This window comes from Acyrthosiphon pisum, chromosome X, assembly GCF_005508785.2.
Source record: "Acyrthosiphon pisum isolate AL4f chromosome X, pea_aphid_22Mar2018_4r6ur, whole genome shotgun sequence".
NCBI lineage: Eukaryota > Metazoa > Arthropoda > Insecta > Hemiptera > Aphididae > Acyrthosiphon > Acyrthosiphon pisum.
In genome coordinates this window covers 3,986,062-4,002,727 of record NC_042493.1, presented here as the reverse complement: position 1 = coordinate 4,002,727, position 16,666 = coordinate 3,986,062, and the positions used below count along the sequence as shown (strand labels likewise).

At 27.6% G+C, this 16,666-nt stretch overlaps 2 protein-coding genes and 1 long non-coding RNA gene across 4 annotated transcripts in view; 2 read left to right on the top strand and 1 right to left on the bottom strand.

The window, feature by feature from the left end:
- The window catches only part of LOC100159991 (legumain), a 521,349-nt gene that overhangs the window by 401,669 nt on the left and 103,014 nt on the right, over positions 1-16,666 (top strand). The window lies entirely within an intron of this gene.
- LOC115033414 lies at positions 7-1,040 on the bottom strand. Its single transcript, XR_003838752.1, has 3 exons — positions 423-1,040; positions 223-351; positions 7-155 (listed from the first exon to the last, which is right to left on the bottom strand). It is a non-coding gene; the product is annotated as an uncharacterized LOC115033414 (long non-coding RNA).
- LOC100160120 (putative uncharacterized protein DDB_G0282499) lies at positions 1,171-7,615 on the top strand. The gene is made up of 5 exons (XM_001943963.5): positions 1,171-1,327; positions 1,752-1,897; positions 1,968-2,080; positions 4,349-4,500; positions 5,329-7,615. Exons 2-5 carry the CDS (start codon positions 1,787-1,789, stop codon positions 7,281-7,283), a joined length of 2,331 nt encoding a protein of 776 aa, XP_001943998.2. The 5' UTR covers positions 1,171-1,327; positions 1,752-1,786; the 3' UTR covers positions 7,284-7,615.

The window sequence follows — 16,666 nt, the reverse complement described above, 5'->3', positions numbered from 1 at the left end:
TCTGGTAACACGTTGAGTGGAAACAATGATATGGATTTTGACATACAAAATATATTGTACTTATGTAAGAAAGTGTCAGCTCTATGCAGTTGTGTCCATATGTCAAATTCTTCTGTGTACCCTGAAAAATTGTGTATCAATGACACCGGGTATGCCTGTAACATATTATATTATATGAAATATGAATATACCTATTATATATAGAACGTTGTAAACACTAACTGGGGCGGACTGGCTGGGTTACAGGCCAACTGACAGTTTTTACACATCGGGCCTTCAGACAGAGACTCAACGGCAAAAAACCTCAATACAGTAGACGATTTCCGGTTGGCCTCACGGTCCAGCCAGCTTCTAAACACCAACATGCTAGTACACTGCTTATAGTATGAAATTTATTAAAACCTTCTTTTGTTTCTACGTACACATATTTTCTTGTTTAAAATTTGCGTTCCTCTCATGTTAAATGTATAGATGAGTACTTGTAGAATTTAGACCAGGAATGGCACATACACACTGTGTAATCACTAATCCCCATAATATCCTATATATTCCAAATTTAAAATTACCCAGATGGCCCCTTTGCGTATTTTCTTGAATATTGTGTGGTACACAGCCACACGTCATTGTGCCACACAGCCACACAGGTACATTACTACATAGATGTCTTTAATACGGATATAATATCAATACATTACACTGGATTTATCATGTCCATGATCCTTTCACGTACCGTCCAGAAGATGTAAGCAAACCGATCAGCTGATTAAACAGTGTCGCTTCCATTTTATTCCATAGCCCGACGAAAACGTTAATTTTATACATTTTTAATTCGGTCAATACTCGATAGGCATTACACCGTACGTCGTACACATGACAAAACATTTGTTAATTTTGTCATGGTTGTACACACAATAGTTCAATACGCTCTCGCATCTCTTTCTATCCATATTCCTTAGTAATATACTACACTTTAACACTTGACGATTGTATATTTTATTTACGTTCAGCCCATCGTCTACGTCCGCGGTAGTTCGATATTCTGTCCGTCGTCCATGTCTTACCACCACGTTATCACGATATTATTGTGATACCGATACGATACTCAAACAAACGCAATATTATTATTATTTATTTTGTACAACTGTTGTCGAGTGATAACGGCCAGGACGTACGCGGTTAACGACTATAACACGATTAACGACTCAAATCTGTAAGCACGGGCCACCCGATCGCCGCCGCCGTCGCCGCAGCCGAACAGCACTGTCTTGCCGACGACGCACACGGTACACCTGCAACTCATCAAGTTCCCGAGGCGTCTTGTATTTCGGTAAGTGCACCCTAAAACCCGCTGGCAACTCATGTCCGACCGATCGATCGCCCCGCGACAGTGCGATTCGTCCGGTCCGATTACCCGTGTCCGCCTTTTGGTCCAATTCCATGTGGCCCGATTTATGCCCGAAACTCGGCGGCCGCTTTTTGATCCGATTCCCGGTAGCCGCTTTAGGTCTAATTCCATGTGGCCCGCTTTATATCCAAATCCCAGTGGTTGATTTAGATCCGATTCCCGCTACCCGTTTTTTATACGATTTCCTTTAGCTGTCTCTCGTTTTTTCCCTACCTTATCCGTTGTTTAAAACGGACCTCGAGAATTCATTGCTAGCTCGCAATCTGTGGGTATCGGTGATCAGTAATCACTGGTGTTGTCGGGTATGAGGTATTAACATTCCGTACTTTTGGAACGTGGTTTGCAGATTAGCCATTCCAACCTATGTTCGTATAGGAAACAATGGACCAACCGTCTGCACCGTCGTTCGACCCCGCGCTACTCGACATGGAGAATATGACCTCCGATAAGTGGTATGCACTTATATACACCAGAATAGTACAACAGGAAGATGTAATTAAATTCATTGAATATTTTTCATGTTTTTATATCAATATCTGTTTTATAATCGAATAACTTGCAGATTTTTGTTGGTGATTTCAAAAAGAAAGTAGTCGAAATCATGAACTTGTGCATGAACAAGCCTAATGCAACATTAGAAAGTATACAACAAGATATTACAAACACAATCAATGAGTAAGTAATGTAATTAGGTATTTGGTCTGATATTGTGTTTCTATTCTTACAAACAGTTTAAATATTATGATCGTTTGGATAAAAAGTAATTGTGACAGACTCACCTATTAATTTGTTCTTGTAGCTTGGTGCAGCGCGTTTACTGCTTCCAGTCGTGAAATGTGACTGAGAGTAAGTAACGCCCGCTTCTACTAGCTCCCGGATGGTAGTAAAAACCTTGCCACACATACACGTGTTTGCTTACCTACCATAACAACACCCTACCTTACCAACCATAGTTCATAATCTCCTATAAAAGCTATTGGCCAGTCGCCGGGCTTAAGTCCAGTAAAAAAAAAATTATCTATTCTAAGAATTTATTTATCTTACCGTTTATTCATATTCATGGGTATACTATAAAATTAAAAGTTATTTAAATTATTTAAACGCAAAGATTTAACAGCAAATAAAACATATTTTATTTAAATAACTTAACTGACTTTAACAAATAATGATTTATTTGAATTGATAAGTTGCTTAAGATATTAATTTCTAAAATTAAAAATATACAGTTATATTGTAATTACCTACATAAACATACACACGCACACACACAAACATTTGTAAAAAATGAGGCTTACAAAAAAAATTGAAAAACTAAAATGTCAGTGTACAACTTGTACTTGCATTTGAAATAATGCTTACAGAAGACAGAATAATTTATTATCATTAAAAACGACTACATTACGCTGACCAAATTGTAGTGCATTTAGTAACAAGGTACATAACAACAATATTGGTGTTTTCAACATATGCAGACAATATAAAATGACGCCATTTGTCATCATCTTTAGTAAAAGTATTAAATGGTATAGCTTCTTGTAATTTTATCATTTTCTATACATAATAGCATTTACAAAATACTTGACTTGTTTCGAGTTATTTCTAGACTTTTAAAATTTTTTTAGTTTTATATTCTATAGGTAAATGTCAATAAAATATTATTCGTTTCTATAAAAATATTTAAAATTTAATACATGGTTCCTTATACGTTGTTATTTTAGCAGTTGATAAATATTAAAGATCCATAAGCACAATTTTTAGTAAGTATTTAAAGTTAACATTTTAAAATATATTTTAAAATCTCAGAAACTATCAATTACCTATTGTAATTAAAAAAAAATAAAATGTTCAATTTTTATAGCTAAGGATTGAAAATTCAAAATAAAGGTTCTCATAAATAGTTTAAACTGTAGCCAAAATAACTAAAAATATATAAACACAGTTAGTTTTTACAGACATTTTAAATTTAAATTTGGACAAAATTACATATTAAAACTAAGAATAACAATTTTAGTAATTTTGTTCTAATTTAAAAATATTATTTGTGCGTATGTAACTTTTTGAATATAATATTATTGTATAAATTAAATCAAATTAGTTTGGCAAATTTAACTTACTGTTGTACTTAATAATAGTCTTCGCTCAGAATCGTTTTTTTTGTATTCAATGCATTTATTTCATTGAATTAAAATTCAACACCATTACATTCACTGTGACCCATTTAACTTAATATACAGCAGAGCAACTCTCATTTACCCGCTCTTTTTTCTATATATATATTGACATAAAAAATGTATAATCTTTGTTTTTTGTTTTTTTATTATAAAGTTTTCCCGACAAACTTACTGTTGGTACAGTATTTTTTTTTTTTGGAATTTCTTACGATTGATAATTTTATAAAAAATTCTTTAAAGATAAATGATACATAGAATTGGGGGAATAAATAATGATAATTTATAATAAATGCGGTTCAGATGATAAAGTAAATACCAGGGTTAAATTACATAATACAGTGTACTCTCGGTAACTCGAACCTTGATACATCAAAATTCTCGACATCTCGAACAAATAAAATTCCCCTTCAAATAACAATAATACATTGAGATATTGATAATTTGAAATTTTTAGGAAGTCGAGTATTTTTTTTGCCGTTGAACTTTAAGTTACTGAGAGTCGACTGTAATTAGAAAAAAAAAAAATAAAATATAATATTATTTAATTATTTATTTATTTATTTTTTTTTTTTGTACTACAGTTATACAAAGATAATATGATTAATATTTCAACAAAATGTCAAAAATAAATTTATTAATTGTATATATATATATATATGTATATATATATATAAAAAACAATATGTATTATGATTGATGTTTTATCTACCATAAATATAAAATTCTTCTTCTTGGTTATAGTAAATGTTATTAATATACATATATTTTTTAGATCGCAATTTGAATTCGAACACCAAAAGTTTATTGATGGTATAGTTGGAGGTACTTATGAATACCTATGCCAGTTCATTATTAAAAATTCAATGGAAAATATTAAAAGAACTCAGTGTGCTTTAAATTGTTTTTCATCCACTAATAATTTAAGTAAGTACTATACAGACTATTATTTGCTTAATGGCTTAAATAAATATAATATACATTTTGCTTATAAATGCTGAGCCTCGACTCATTCTAGTTTGTTAAATTGTATAAATAAATACTTGTCATAAAAATCACATAAATAGTTTTCCATTAATTTAAATAAAAATTGATGAAATTATTTACTTCAATATTCATGTAAATAAATGCACATTAAATTGATCTTAAGCTTAAAAATATAATATACATTTTGCTTATAAATGCTGAGCCTCGACTCATTCTAGTTTGTTAAATTGTATGAATAAATACTTGTCATAAAAATCACATAAATAGTTTTCCATTAATTTAAATAAAAATTGATGAAATTATTTACTTCAATATTCATGGAATATTCTTTGTCTTTCCACTTAAATGTATTCAATTCAAAATATATATTTGTTTTCTATTAATATTAATAGTTTTGCAATGCGTTTTTAAATATTGCAGTTGTTGTCAACCGTAGAATTATGCCTACTTTTTTTTCCCTGTTTTGAACTGACGACCCCGCGGGATCTGTTTTCACATTATTATTAAATATTCATGAAAGTAAAATTAATAAGTAATATTTGATAGAATATATAAATTGTAAATACATCTATAGAATGTATACTACTGTTATTTTGGGTTTATAATGACCTATTAATATTTAATATTTTCCTTAAGTACACTTGTACACATATACTTAAAACTTTTCCACTTTAACAAAACTGAATACTGCTTCCATTCCCTTTAAATAAGGAAATAATAATAATTTTTATAATAATTTATAAATGTTATATTTTAAATCTGTTTCAGATTATGGTGCAGTAAAATCGTACTGTAATGATAATATGTTGTTACAAGGATCTTCTAAAATGACTCAAGTCCAATGTTTATCAGAATCAAACAATAATACAACTGATTCAGATAAAGCAATTCAATCATATATGTTGAACAGTAATTCTGAAAATGATGCAAATTCGATGTTAAGTATTAAAAATACCTCCATCAATAAAATGGAAACCACATCATTTAATAATTATAGGTCAACATTACAAATAAACAGCTTGACTGTAGATTGTACAAATGATTTACCATTGTTAAATAATATTCACACTGATGATAATGTGAATGCTGCTCATTCACCATCAATTATTGACGACGATGAAAAAACTACAGAAGCTATAATATCATTAGCTATGAAAATACAACAAACAAGTTATACTTATGATGATGAATTTGATGCTGTTGACATTAATGATAGCAATGTGTGTACTACTAATGAAATTCAAACAACCAATGGTCTCATAGAACAAAATGGAGACCAAAATACAGATCCGCTTAAGCTGGAGGAAGAATATAAAATTCATAACAGTTTGAAAATCTTAGAAAGTTTAGTTAATATTGAACATGATAAATTGGAAGGTCAAAAAATTTTGAAAACAGAAAATGAAACAGAACCAAATATCGAGACGAATGATAAATTGAGATTCAAAAGTTCCAAAAAAACAAATATCAGGAAGAAGAAAAGTCAAAAATTGCAAGAAAATATAAACAAAGAAAAAGATGAAGAAGAATGGTTGCCAAGTAGCGATAAAAAAAATTGCTGTTCTAAAAATAAAACTAAAACCAATAAACGTAAAAGCCATATAGAAAAAGCATCCAAAAAAAATAAAAAAGTGGAAGCAAAAAATACTGTGAACAATTTATCTACAAGTAACTCGAGTTGCTCTATTAAAAAACAAAATGATGAAGATATTTTATTGGCATTGAAAGGCCCTAGTTACACCAAAAAGCCGGAGACAATAGTTTCTGCTGTCAGAAATACTAAATCACTGGATACCACCAGTTCTGTAGGAACTCAACTGGTATATCATAACACAAAAGACTGTTTACCAACTAATGAATTTAAAGGATTTACAGATAACATTGAAAGTATGCCACATGATGAAAAAAAAAATGATCTTGATGTTGCTGTTAATAACTCAAATGTGTTATTAATAAAAACTACTACTGTTGCTTCTATTAGCGGTTCTAATGAAAAAGATGACAAGATAAAAAAAAAATCATCTGGTCTCTCGGGTTCAGTAATGAAAACTTCAGATTATAAAAAACTTTATGAAAAAGACCGTAAAAGTTTATTCAGCCCTGATGTTGTCATTATTAAAAATGTACCATTAAAATCTTCGAAAGATTTTTCAAATGACCTACACATAAAAAAAGAAGATCAAGATAAAAAGCCAAAATCTAAAATACATATAAAAGAAAGTAACAACAAGACTTCTGATAAAAAGAGAAAGTTAAGCAAACCTAAAGTAAAGAGTACTACTAGTAGTCCTAAAATGACACATAATTCAAAATCTAAGCAAAATAATGCATTGATATCAATAGAAAAGAAATTGTCATATATAAGGTCCAATAATAAATGTAAGAGACTTAAAGTCACTAATTCTGAAGGTGAAGTTAAGACTAATGCTGTTAATAATACAAACAATGAGTCTAATACATATATATCAGAAAACAAAGTTTCCGATAATATTGACACTCTAGGACTTCAAGCGTTGGATAGAACAAACTTTTTGGAAAATAACGAGTTTGGGGAAGGTACTTCAAGTCATCAACAATTGAACGGGGTGAATGTTTTGGAAAATAAAGAGTCTATTAAGAATACTTTGGAACTCGAAGCTATGTCTGAATGGTTAAGAAAGAAATGTGAGCTTTATAATATTAAACCTATATGGATTGTTATTAATCCAAACAGTACATATTAAATTTCATATTATTTTCAATTGGTGCGATCAGAATGTTTTCTTTGGGAATTTATAGATAGTAAAATAAGTAATGTATACTTTTTCATTAATTTTGACACAGTATATATATATTTTTTAATGTATTTATAGAAAATAAATACACAAATAAAAAATACCTATTAGGAAATATTCTGCCTCGTACCATGTCTCTGTATACATTTGCATATGTTTTCAATGATAAACAAAACAAATCATAAATTGGTAGTTATTTGAAATGATACTTGTTTGTTATCGACTCGCCACTGATTCCTATCAAATTTATAACACCACCACCTTACGTTAGCTGTCTTTAATCTAAAATGTTTATATTCATTATCGATATAATGTTAGATGCCAGAGCAATGAATTTAATACGTTACATCAGGCCCAACCTTTTTCAACTTGCTGGCCACAATCGAAATTCATATTTATACTGCGGGCCGAATATACTTCACGGTTTTTTTGTGTGCCTCACAGCGTCTGGGCAATAACAAACCTTTAAGACTCAATAGATTCCATTTTTACAAAAATGTACTGTAGATTGGATTATTTTTAAAAATATTTTAAATACTATTTTAGATAATATAATTTATAAAAATGTTTTTAATTTACTTTAAAATTAAGTTTATTAAATCATTATTTTAGATTACTACTAATTAATTTAGTCCACAGTTGTAGATTATTATTGATATGTAAACTTAGTTTAAATAATTTTATATAACTTTTTTTTAGTAAATGATAATACAATATGCATATTGTGTAGTACAAATATATAATAAATTAAAATGATAAGTAAGACAATGGTATTAGGTGCTTGGAATCCAAATTATGTTCTGTGCATTGGTATAATAAAATTAAACTTTATTTTCATCTCAAAATACTACATGTTAGGATACAACTAATCAGGATTCAGATACAACTATTAAGAGGACGCTACACAGCCATTTGTTGTCTCCATCTTACAAGTGCGTTACATAGCAAATGTGTTGACAGCAGACCACATTTAACTCCATTGGTCGAAAAATTAGAGTGAATCAACTTATAATAAAAACATTACCTGTGTTCGTATGTTGGTTTTTTACAATGCTTAATTTTTTTAACAAGTTATGCGTATATAATATAACGTAAATTAAAAATGCTCATAATTCACTTAAAAACTGAATAATCATAAAAAACCAACATACGAACACAGATAATGTTCTTACCATCATGTTTCATAATAGGTCGATTCACTCTTATGCTTTAACTATTGGAGCTAAACGAGATTTTTTGAGCATAAATTTGCTATGTTATGAACTTATAAGATGGAGACAAACCATGCGGATGTGGCATCTTCTTAATAGTTTAATAGTTTCTGGAGTGAAAAATTATAAAAATATTTATTATTATTGGGAATTTTTTTTTTTTTATATTGAGCTTATTTATTTTTCAGAAAACTATGTTTAGCTATATAAATCACATTAATTAAAATTTTGATCTGAGTTAACATTAATAGTTATCAATTTTCTAGTTTATTAAAGATTATTTGTTAAATCATAGGTAACTATCATTTATACATTGAATTATATTGTTTTTACAACATTAATTTTTATTATTTTACATAATATATTTTTTTAAACATTATAAATTAAAATATGTAACTGTTCAAAATAATCAATTATTTATTTAAGTTTAAATTTTTAAGTGTTTCATATACCGTATGTTTAGTAATCGTAATAATTAAAATATTCTTAAACCAACAAAAATTAAACTTAATTTTAAATTTCAAATTTTTTTTGTTATTAGTTACGGGTTCCAAGCCCTTTTTACATCTTGTGAAAATGTTTATGATAAAAATAATTTAACACCAATTACTTATATTATGTATGCTAACATATATAACTAATTAAAATAACTAAAATACCTATGATTATTATTTTATTTTATTTAAAATTATTATTGATTTTAAGGTTTTAGTATTTTAATTTTATTTGTGTCAAGGTTTTATAGTTTTCGCGTTATAATATGTATTTTTATTGTTATTGCTTCAATAACTTTTAATCATTTATTTCCATTTTATAATTATAGTTTTTTTACTTTTTTGAATAAATCTGTAGTAAATTAGATAGATACAAATATATTTGTTAACAGATTTCTATGTATCAAAGAAATATTATGTATTATTGAGTTCTCTATAAAATATTTAACTACAGCTTTATATACGTCAATTATATTTTGTAAGCAATTTATCTATATGAAGTATGGAATATATTGTTAAGCAAATATAAAAACCAAAATAATTTTTCAGAACATCAATAAAGTACAATCATACATTTTTTCTAAATGATTAGGTACAATGATATATAAAATATGAATCTAATAAAAATGTTCCCTGGTTATTAATTTGAGTGAGTCATCATCAAAATTGTATGCAAGATTGTTTTATGTATGCATTTTTTTGTTATGATAAAAACAATATTAGATGTTTTAAAATTTGTATGAGAATTATTACATTTTTAAGTATAAAATATATAAGTGTATAGTTAGATTTCAGGGCTGTAAAAGTAAAATAATTTTAATAAAAGTAATACAATGCCAATATGTGGCAATTAATGTATCAATATTTAATATATTAGATTACATTTACTACATTTATGTAATTTCAATATTTAAAATTTAGCAATAGTTTAAATGGCAGAATTCTTTTTCTAATAATTTGCAATTATTTATGTGAAAAATTAACAATGTTATTATATGTAATTTATTATTTTTGTTATTATTACTTTGATTCAATCCACCAATGAAATAAACTAATAAAGTAAGGCGCTATAATTATTGTTATTTGCTAAGAATATTTAATGTTATGTTTTTTTTTCAATGGATTTTTTTTAATATGATTTTTGTGAAGTGAGAGTTAGAAATGTGAATTATACTCAAAGACTGTTGAGAATTATCAGTATGATTCATTGTTTCATATTTACATTTTATTATATGAGGTTGTCCTAAACTGTAAATATTTTACATTATTATAAAATGTTTGATTATTGAGTGGTGTAACAATTATCATTGTCTGTTGTATTATGTTTAATATTATGTCTTTCTATCAATTATGTTAATGAAAATAATATATCATACTAAAAATATATTATTTTAATTTTAACAAAGAATGTGTTAAAATATATTATGTGTAGTAAACACTTTTTAAATTACTTATAATAGTAACCTTTAATTCAGTACAAACTTATGAGATTATTCTCTATAAAACATTACTATAATATAATATAATAATATGTAATAAGTTTAAGATGTTTTTTATTTTTCATAAACTTAAACGATTATGAAATTGTAATTATGAAAATTGTTTTACTATAATAAAAAGAAAATGGATAACCTAGTGTTTTTTATATTGTAAAGTGAATAGTGCTTAATATGTTTAAACAGTTTATATTAATATTGTTAACCTTAGGTAATTGTGTTCTGGTTGTTGGAAGCACCATATTTATTTTATGACTTAGTCCTAATTGCTAAAAGCCTAACAAATATAGGCTTGCTGCTTGCTTGCATTTTTACTATAATTAGACTATCAGAATTTAATACTGTAAATGGATTTTAGTTTATCTACCGCTTTTGTAGGTTATTGTGGGAATCAACTTTTGATACTCCAATTAATATTGTGTTATAATTTAACAATTTAAGATAATTTATTAATCATAATTAACAACATTTAGTACTTGACCACACTCGTAAGAACAAAAAATTGCCTATCGAAGTATCGAATATACCTTAAAACGATATAACAGGCATTTGTTGTCTACGTCTCACAAGTGCGTAACAGCAAATTTACGATCAGCATATCAATTTTAGCTTCATTACTCTAAGAATTAGAGTGAATTGAAACTATTATGAAACTTGCTTGATGTTAAGAACATTTTTGATGGTTGTATGTGGGTAAGTGGGTTTTTACAATAATTCAGTTTTTAAGTGAGTTAAGAGCATTTTTAATATATGCTATATTATGTACCCAAAACTTGCTAAAAAAAATTAGCAAGTCTCCTAGTCTCGGGCTCCACCGAGGTCATCTAATGTTGTATAATTATAATATAATATTATTTAAACGATATTACATGGGGGCCAAGCAATGTGCAAACAGTTCGCTTGTGATATGCTTGTGATGATGCCACAAGGAAACATATGGTATGGACCCCGCGCTCTGTCGGTGGTGTTCGCTCGTCACTGGCATTCTCTCGACCGGCCGCACTCCGGTAGAGGGCCATCTCGGTCCGAAACATGGGCAGAAATCACGGACTAAGATATACAAAGATATATACTAAGGTATATCTTAGTCCGTGGCAGAAATCCGTTAAAATGTCAGGAGGGGGGGGGGCTTCGATCCTACAAAACTAAAAAAGGAGGGGGCTTGACAGGTTTTTGAGGGTCAAGCCCCCCATGATTTTCGCCGAATGGTCCGAAACGCTCGTATCCAGTGCCACGGTCGTGGCCCGAGCTAAGTAAAAAAAAAAATATAGCGGCGGCACGACAGCGTATAATATATTATTGTCTCGAAGCAGGAGTTGTCCATATTTTAAACAGTGTACATTTTGATGTTTTTTTTAACCCGCACAGAATTATCTACTGAATCAATTAATACCTAATAAAATTGAAGAAAATCAAAAAAATTGTGCAGATGATCCTTTTGCAAAAATCATCGAAATCGTACCGTTAGAAATTAAGTTATTAAAGGAAACGTGCAAACTTTTTAATGAGAAATTATAATGAAATCTGGAATCACGGCGGCCGCATCTCGTGTTTTCGTGCTGACTGGTTCTCCCACTCTATTTCGCGACGCATTTTTTTATTGCTATTTCACGACTTCACGTATTTATTATTTGTTTTATTTCGTTATTGATTATCGCTTCATTAATTGATCACTTATACCTTAAATTTGTTATATTTTATTTAATGTAATTTGTTTCACGCAAATCAGTTTTCGACAAAATCAATATTGTTTTTTTGGTACCTAGGTCTAATGATAAGTTAAAAAAAAAATAACCACAGCTACATGAAATGCTCACTAATAATACTTCATTTAGGTATTAACATTTCCTATAAACCATAACATTTTCAAAGAATTTTGACTCATTTTAAGATATACCTATAATAGGTATATAATATAATATAATGTCTTTTATATATGTCTTATAAGACATTTTTTAAAATTATTTTAGATAAAAAAATTATTCGTTCCGTCAAAATACTTGACAATTTAATTCTAAGTTCCTCATAATATTTTGTTAGTGAAAATTAAAAAAAAAAATTGAGCGTAATTCCACAATAATCTTATATGAGTGTCCGAAGTTAAAATTAGACAAATTTTGAAAATTATTTTGAATTAGAAATTCATAAAAAATGTTCTACACGTCTTCTACTATTATATTTAAGATTTGAAAAACTAATACAAAGATTCCTCATAAGTTTTCCTATCTTTAAAAAAACAGAAGTATTATTAATACTAATATTTATAATCAATCATTGCTATTATAGTAATATATACCTACTTAAATATTTTTAAATATAGAAAAAAAAAACTATATCAATTATGAAGTAGAAAAGTACTTATACTTATTTGATATCGATTGAATATTTTTGGTAGAAGAAATACCTATGTTGGTACCTACCTATTATGATAAATTATTAGGTATAGCTGGTTAGAGATGTCTGTATTTCATAATCAAATATCAAAATAAATTCAAATGTAAATTTTCATTTGATTTAAATGTTGTAACGAAAAAAAGTAACCGTAGTGATAGATTTTTTTATTACATAATTTATTAAAACCAAAATGAATCCGTAGGAAATGGTAAAAACATTTAGGCCATTAAAATTGTTTGTTCCGATTTCAGGTTTTGTGAGTTTGATTTGAGGTAGGTACCAATTTTCAATCTTTACCATATAATTGTAGTTCACGACTTACTGCTACACTTATTTATACAATTTTATTTACCCTATAAGGTGTAATTGTATTATTTATAGACAGTACAATAAGCTGGTGCCTATCAGCTATTTATCAATTGAGTATATTGTTTGATTACGAAAAATAACGAAATATAATATTATCATAAAACTTTGAGAGTATAGCACTTCATTTGTATGGACTTGTATGTACAGGTATGTTATGGGTACCTACTCATGTAAAATTGAATTCAAAATAGATTAAAAATATACTAAAATCAATACTTAATGTAATATTTCTTATAAGATTAGATATAATATTATCAGCAATTTCAAATAGGTAGGTATAGGTAGGTACTTCGCCAAACATTTGGGTGTTTTTTTATAAATAATTGTCAGAGCTTATATTCGATGTTATATTAAAAAATAATATAATTTATAATATTTGATAATATAATACATAATACCTATTTTATATTATAAAACCAATGGTACTACTTATCATATTTTATAATGTATTGTGAAAATATATAATGATAATTAGGTAGGGCTCGGAAGTGGTAGGAGTTGCATATTATTCTGTACCTACCTATGCTCTCGGATTTCAAGCAAATCTACAAGGCTGGGCAATTTAACGATTTTTTTTAACTCGTAAAGTTTATTTATTTTAAAATAATGTTAAGTTAAGTTAAAGGTTAACTTTGAAAAAAAAGTAACTTAACTGAGTTTAAAGTTATCATTTTCTAATTTGCAAAAATAAAAAATTCCAGACACATAGGTACCGCCAATATATGGTTTATTAAATAGTTTTTCTTTACGCTCAAGAAAATTACTGGGGAAATTAAAAATGATAAATCAAAGTAAAAATCTCATTGAACAATTTACATTATTCTTCGGACGAAAATTAACTTAATTTAGAGACTTTTGAATAAAATTAACTTGAAGTTAACACGTTAATCTTAAAAAAAGTAACTTATTAAGTTAAAAGATAATTTGAAAAATAAATAATACTCAACGATTTAGCTTAATGACAAGCATGCAGTGGCGCCGAACTATATTTTCAAAGGGGGGGGGGGGGCAAGTAAAAAGTTATACGGACCACCATCTCCGTTTACGCTTGCTTCAGTGCTGCATATGTATACATTAATAGCTTATTAGGAATATAATTCATAAGTATAGTTTGCTGGGGTACCTACGGACCCCCACGACCCCACCTACCGAAAAAAGGGGGGGGGGGCGGTTGCCCCTCTTGGGTTATAGGTTCGGCACCACTGCAAGCATGCCTTGCAAACAAAGTTACAAATCTGAGCTATATAATATGATAAGTTTAAAAATCGAAAATTTAAAATGCATTTATGCATATTTCGTCAATTTTAAGGGAAAAGTGCATATTTATTGATTTTCATACGCAAATATTATGCATACCTATATAATATTTTTTGAAAAACATATATCTTTCTATATTTTACATTTGTATTAGTACAAATTAAATAACAACATAAAATGTTTTTTTTTGGAATTTTGAATAATTTTGAATTTTGATGAATATTTATTAAATGTTTTCGTATATTTAATATATTTACACGTATATTTTTCATTTTTTAGCTGCTATATTTCCAAGCCCTAATGGTAATATACAAAAATATAGGTAGTTTAATGTTCTTGAATGTATGCGTTCGTGTATATAGGTAGGTACTCGTTTATCGTGTTATTCACGTTAATATTTTGCTGACCACACAATATGAACATCACGTACTGTTGTAATTATTTGTAATATCAAATAATAGAACGTGAACGTGAAAGAAATTCATATTTTTAAGGAACTTGTACGATCTTCAGGTCGAACAAATGAAATTGTTTTATACATCTTATATTTTTATTTTTGCAGTGATGATATTTGATATAAATATATAATATTTGTAAGTGTATTTTATTTTATAGTTGATTTTATTGTAATTAATAATTGTACAGGAATGTTTTTATTATATAAGATTTAATTGGTATATGGTATAGGTAGTAGCCATCAAAGGTGGGCAAGTTAATGAATATAATTAACTCAAATTAAGGTAAGTTAAGTTAAGAGGACACAAGATCGATAAGTTAAAAGTTAACAGTTAACAAATTATAAATTTAACTCAATAAGTTAAAAGTTAATATAGAAAAAAATATTAACTTAACTCAGTTTAAAAAAAGTTTATCTATTTTTTTTAAAATTAGTATGTAAATCACATAAAGAGTGAATGTGTCTTTCTAGTTTCTAATTTATATAAATTATAAAAAATAATTTTATTGACCTTTAATTATCATGTACACTGTTACCATTTTACTTTTACTTTACTATTATTTACTAATTTAAACTTTACTCATCTCAAATTAATAATTTAACAAATATATTTTTTTATATCGTATAGAAATTGGATATTATAATACGTGAAGATGAGTACATGACCTTCATATCAGTGGCGTAGTTTGGGTTTTAAGAAAGTGTAAGCAGAAAAACTAATGTTTTGGAAATGTATTAATAATTTTGCAGTCAACTACAAACATAGAATACTAATATTCTATGCTACAAATGTACACAGCCGCCGATTATCGCCTTATCGGTGATACAAATAATAATAAACCGGTTGGTATTGTGGTGTATGCAAAATCATAAGTGCTTACAAAATTGTATATAAATACGAGCCCCCTCTACGACATTTTACGTAAGCCGTGTCTATTAGCTCACGTAAGGAGTTTCAGAACATGTTACACGACGGCACAGCGCGTCAACACCAAGTGTTAATAAAATAAAAATAGATTTTCCAGTTTTTCCACCATCATACGCAACAGCCGACGACGATGACCGAAATATGGCTGTGTTCATTAAAATTGTTATCTTATATTCTAAACATATTATTATTTATTATTTTTATTATTATAGAAACTTAAAAAAAAAATAGTCAAAGATTTAATTTGAGTTGTAATTTGTTATTATAATAACATTAATATTACCTTATTTTTTCCCTTTTTCAAGTGTAAGCAGTGCTTACAGTGCTTACATGCACGCTACGCCTCTGCTTCATATATATTATATGTCATATAACATTAAAACATAACAATTGTCAATTTGTAATTTAAAATTATTAATTTTACTTTAAACATTTATAATTGCAACTCACATAATATATAATTTACAACTTAATGAAATATATTAATATACACAAAATTATGTTATCAAGAAAATGTTTGTGTTTTTCTATTGGATTATTTTTATATTTACGTATAAACGAACAATTTCAAAATGTTTTCAACTTCATGGATTTTTTTAAAATCAACTGAGAAAAGCTTAGTTATTTCAACTGTAAATTAAACTAGTTAAGTTCATAAGTTGATTAGAAAATAAACTAATTAGTTAAGTTAAAAAGTTAAAAAAAAATTAACTTTTTAACTTAACT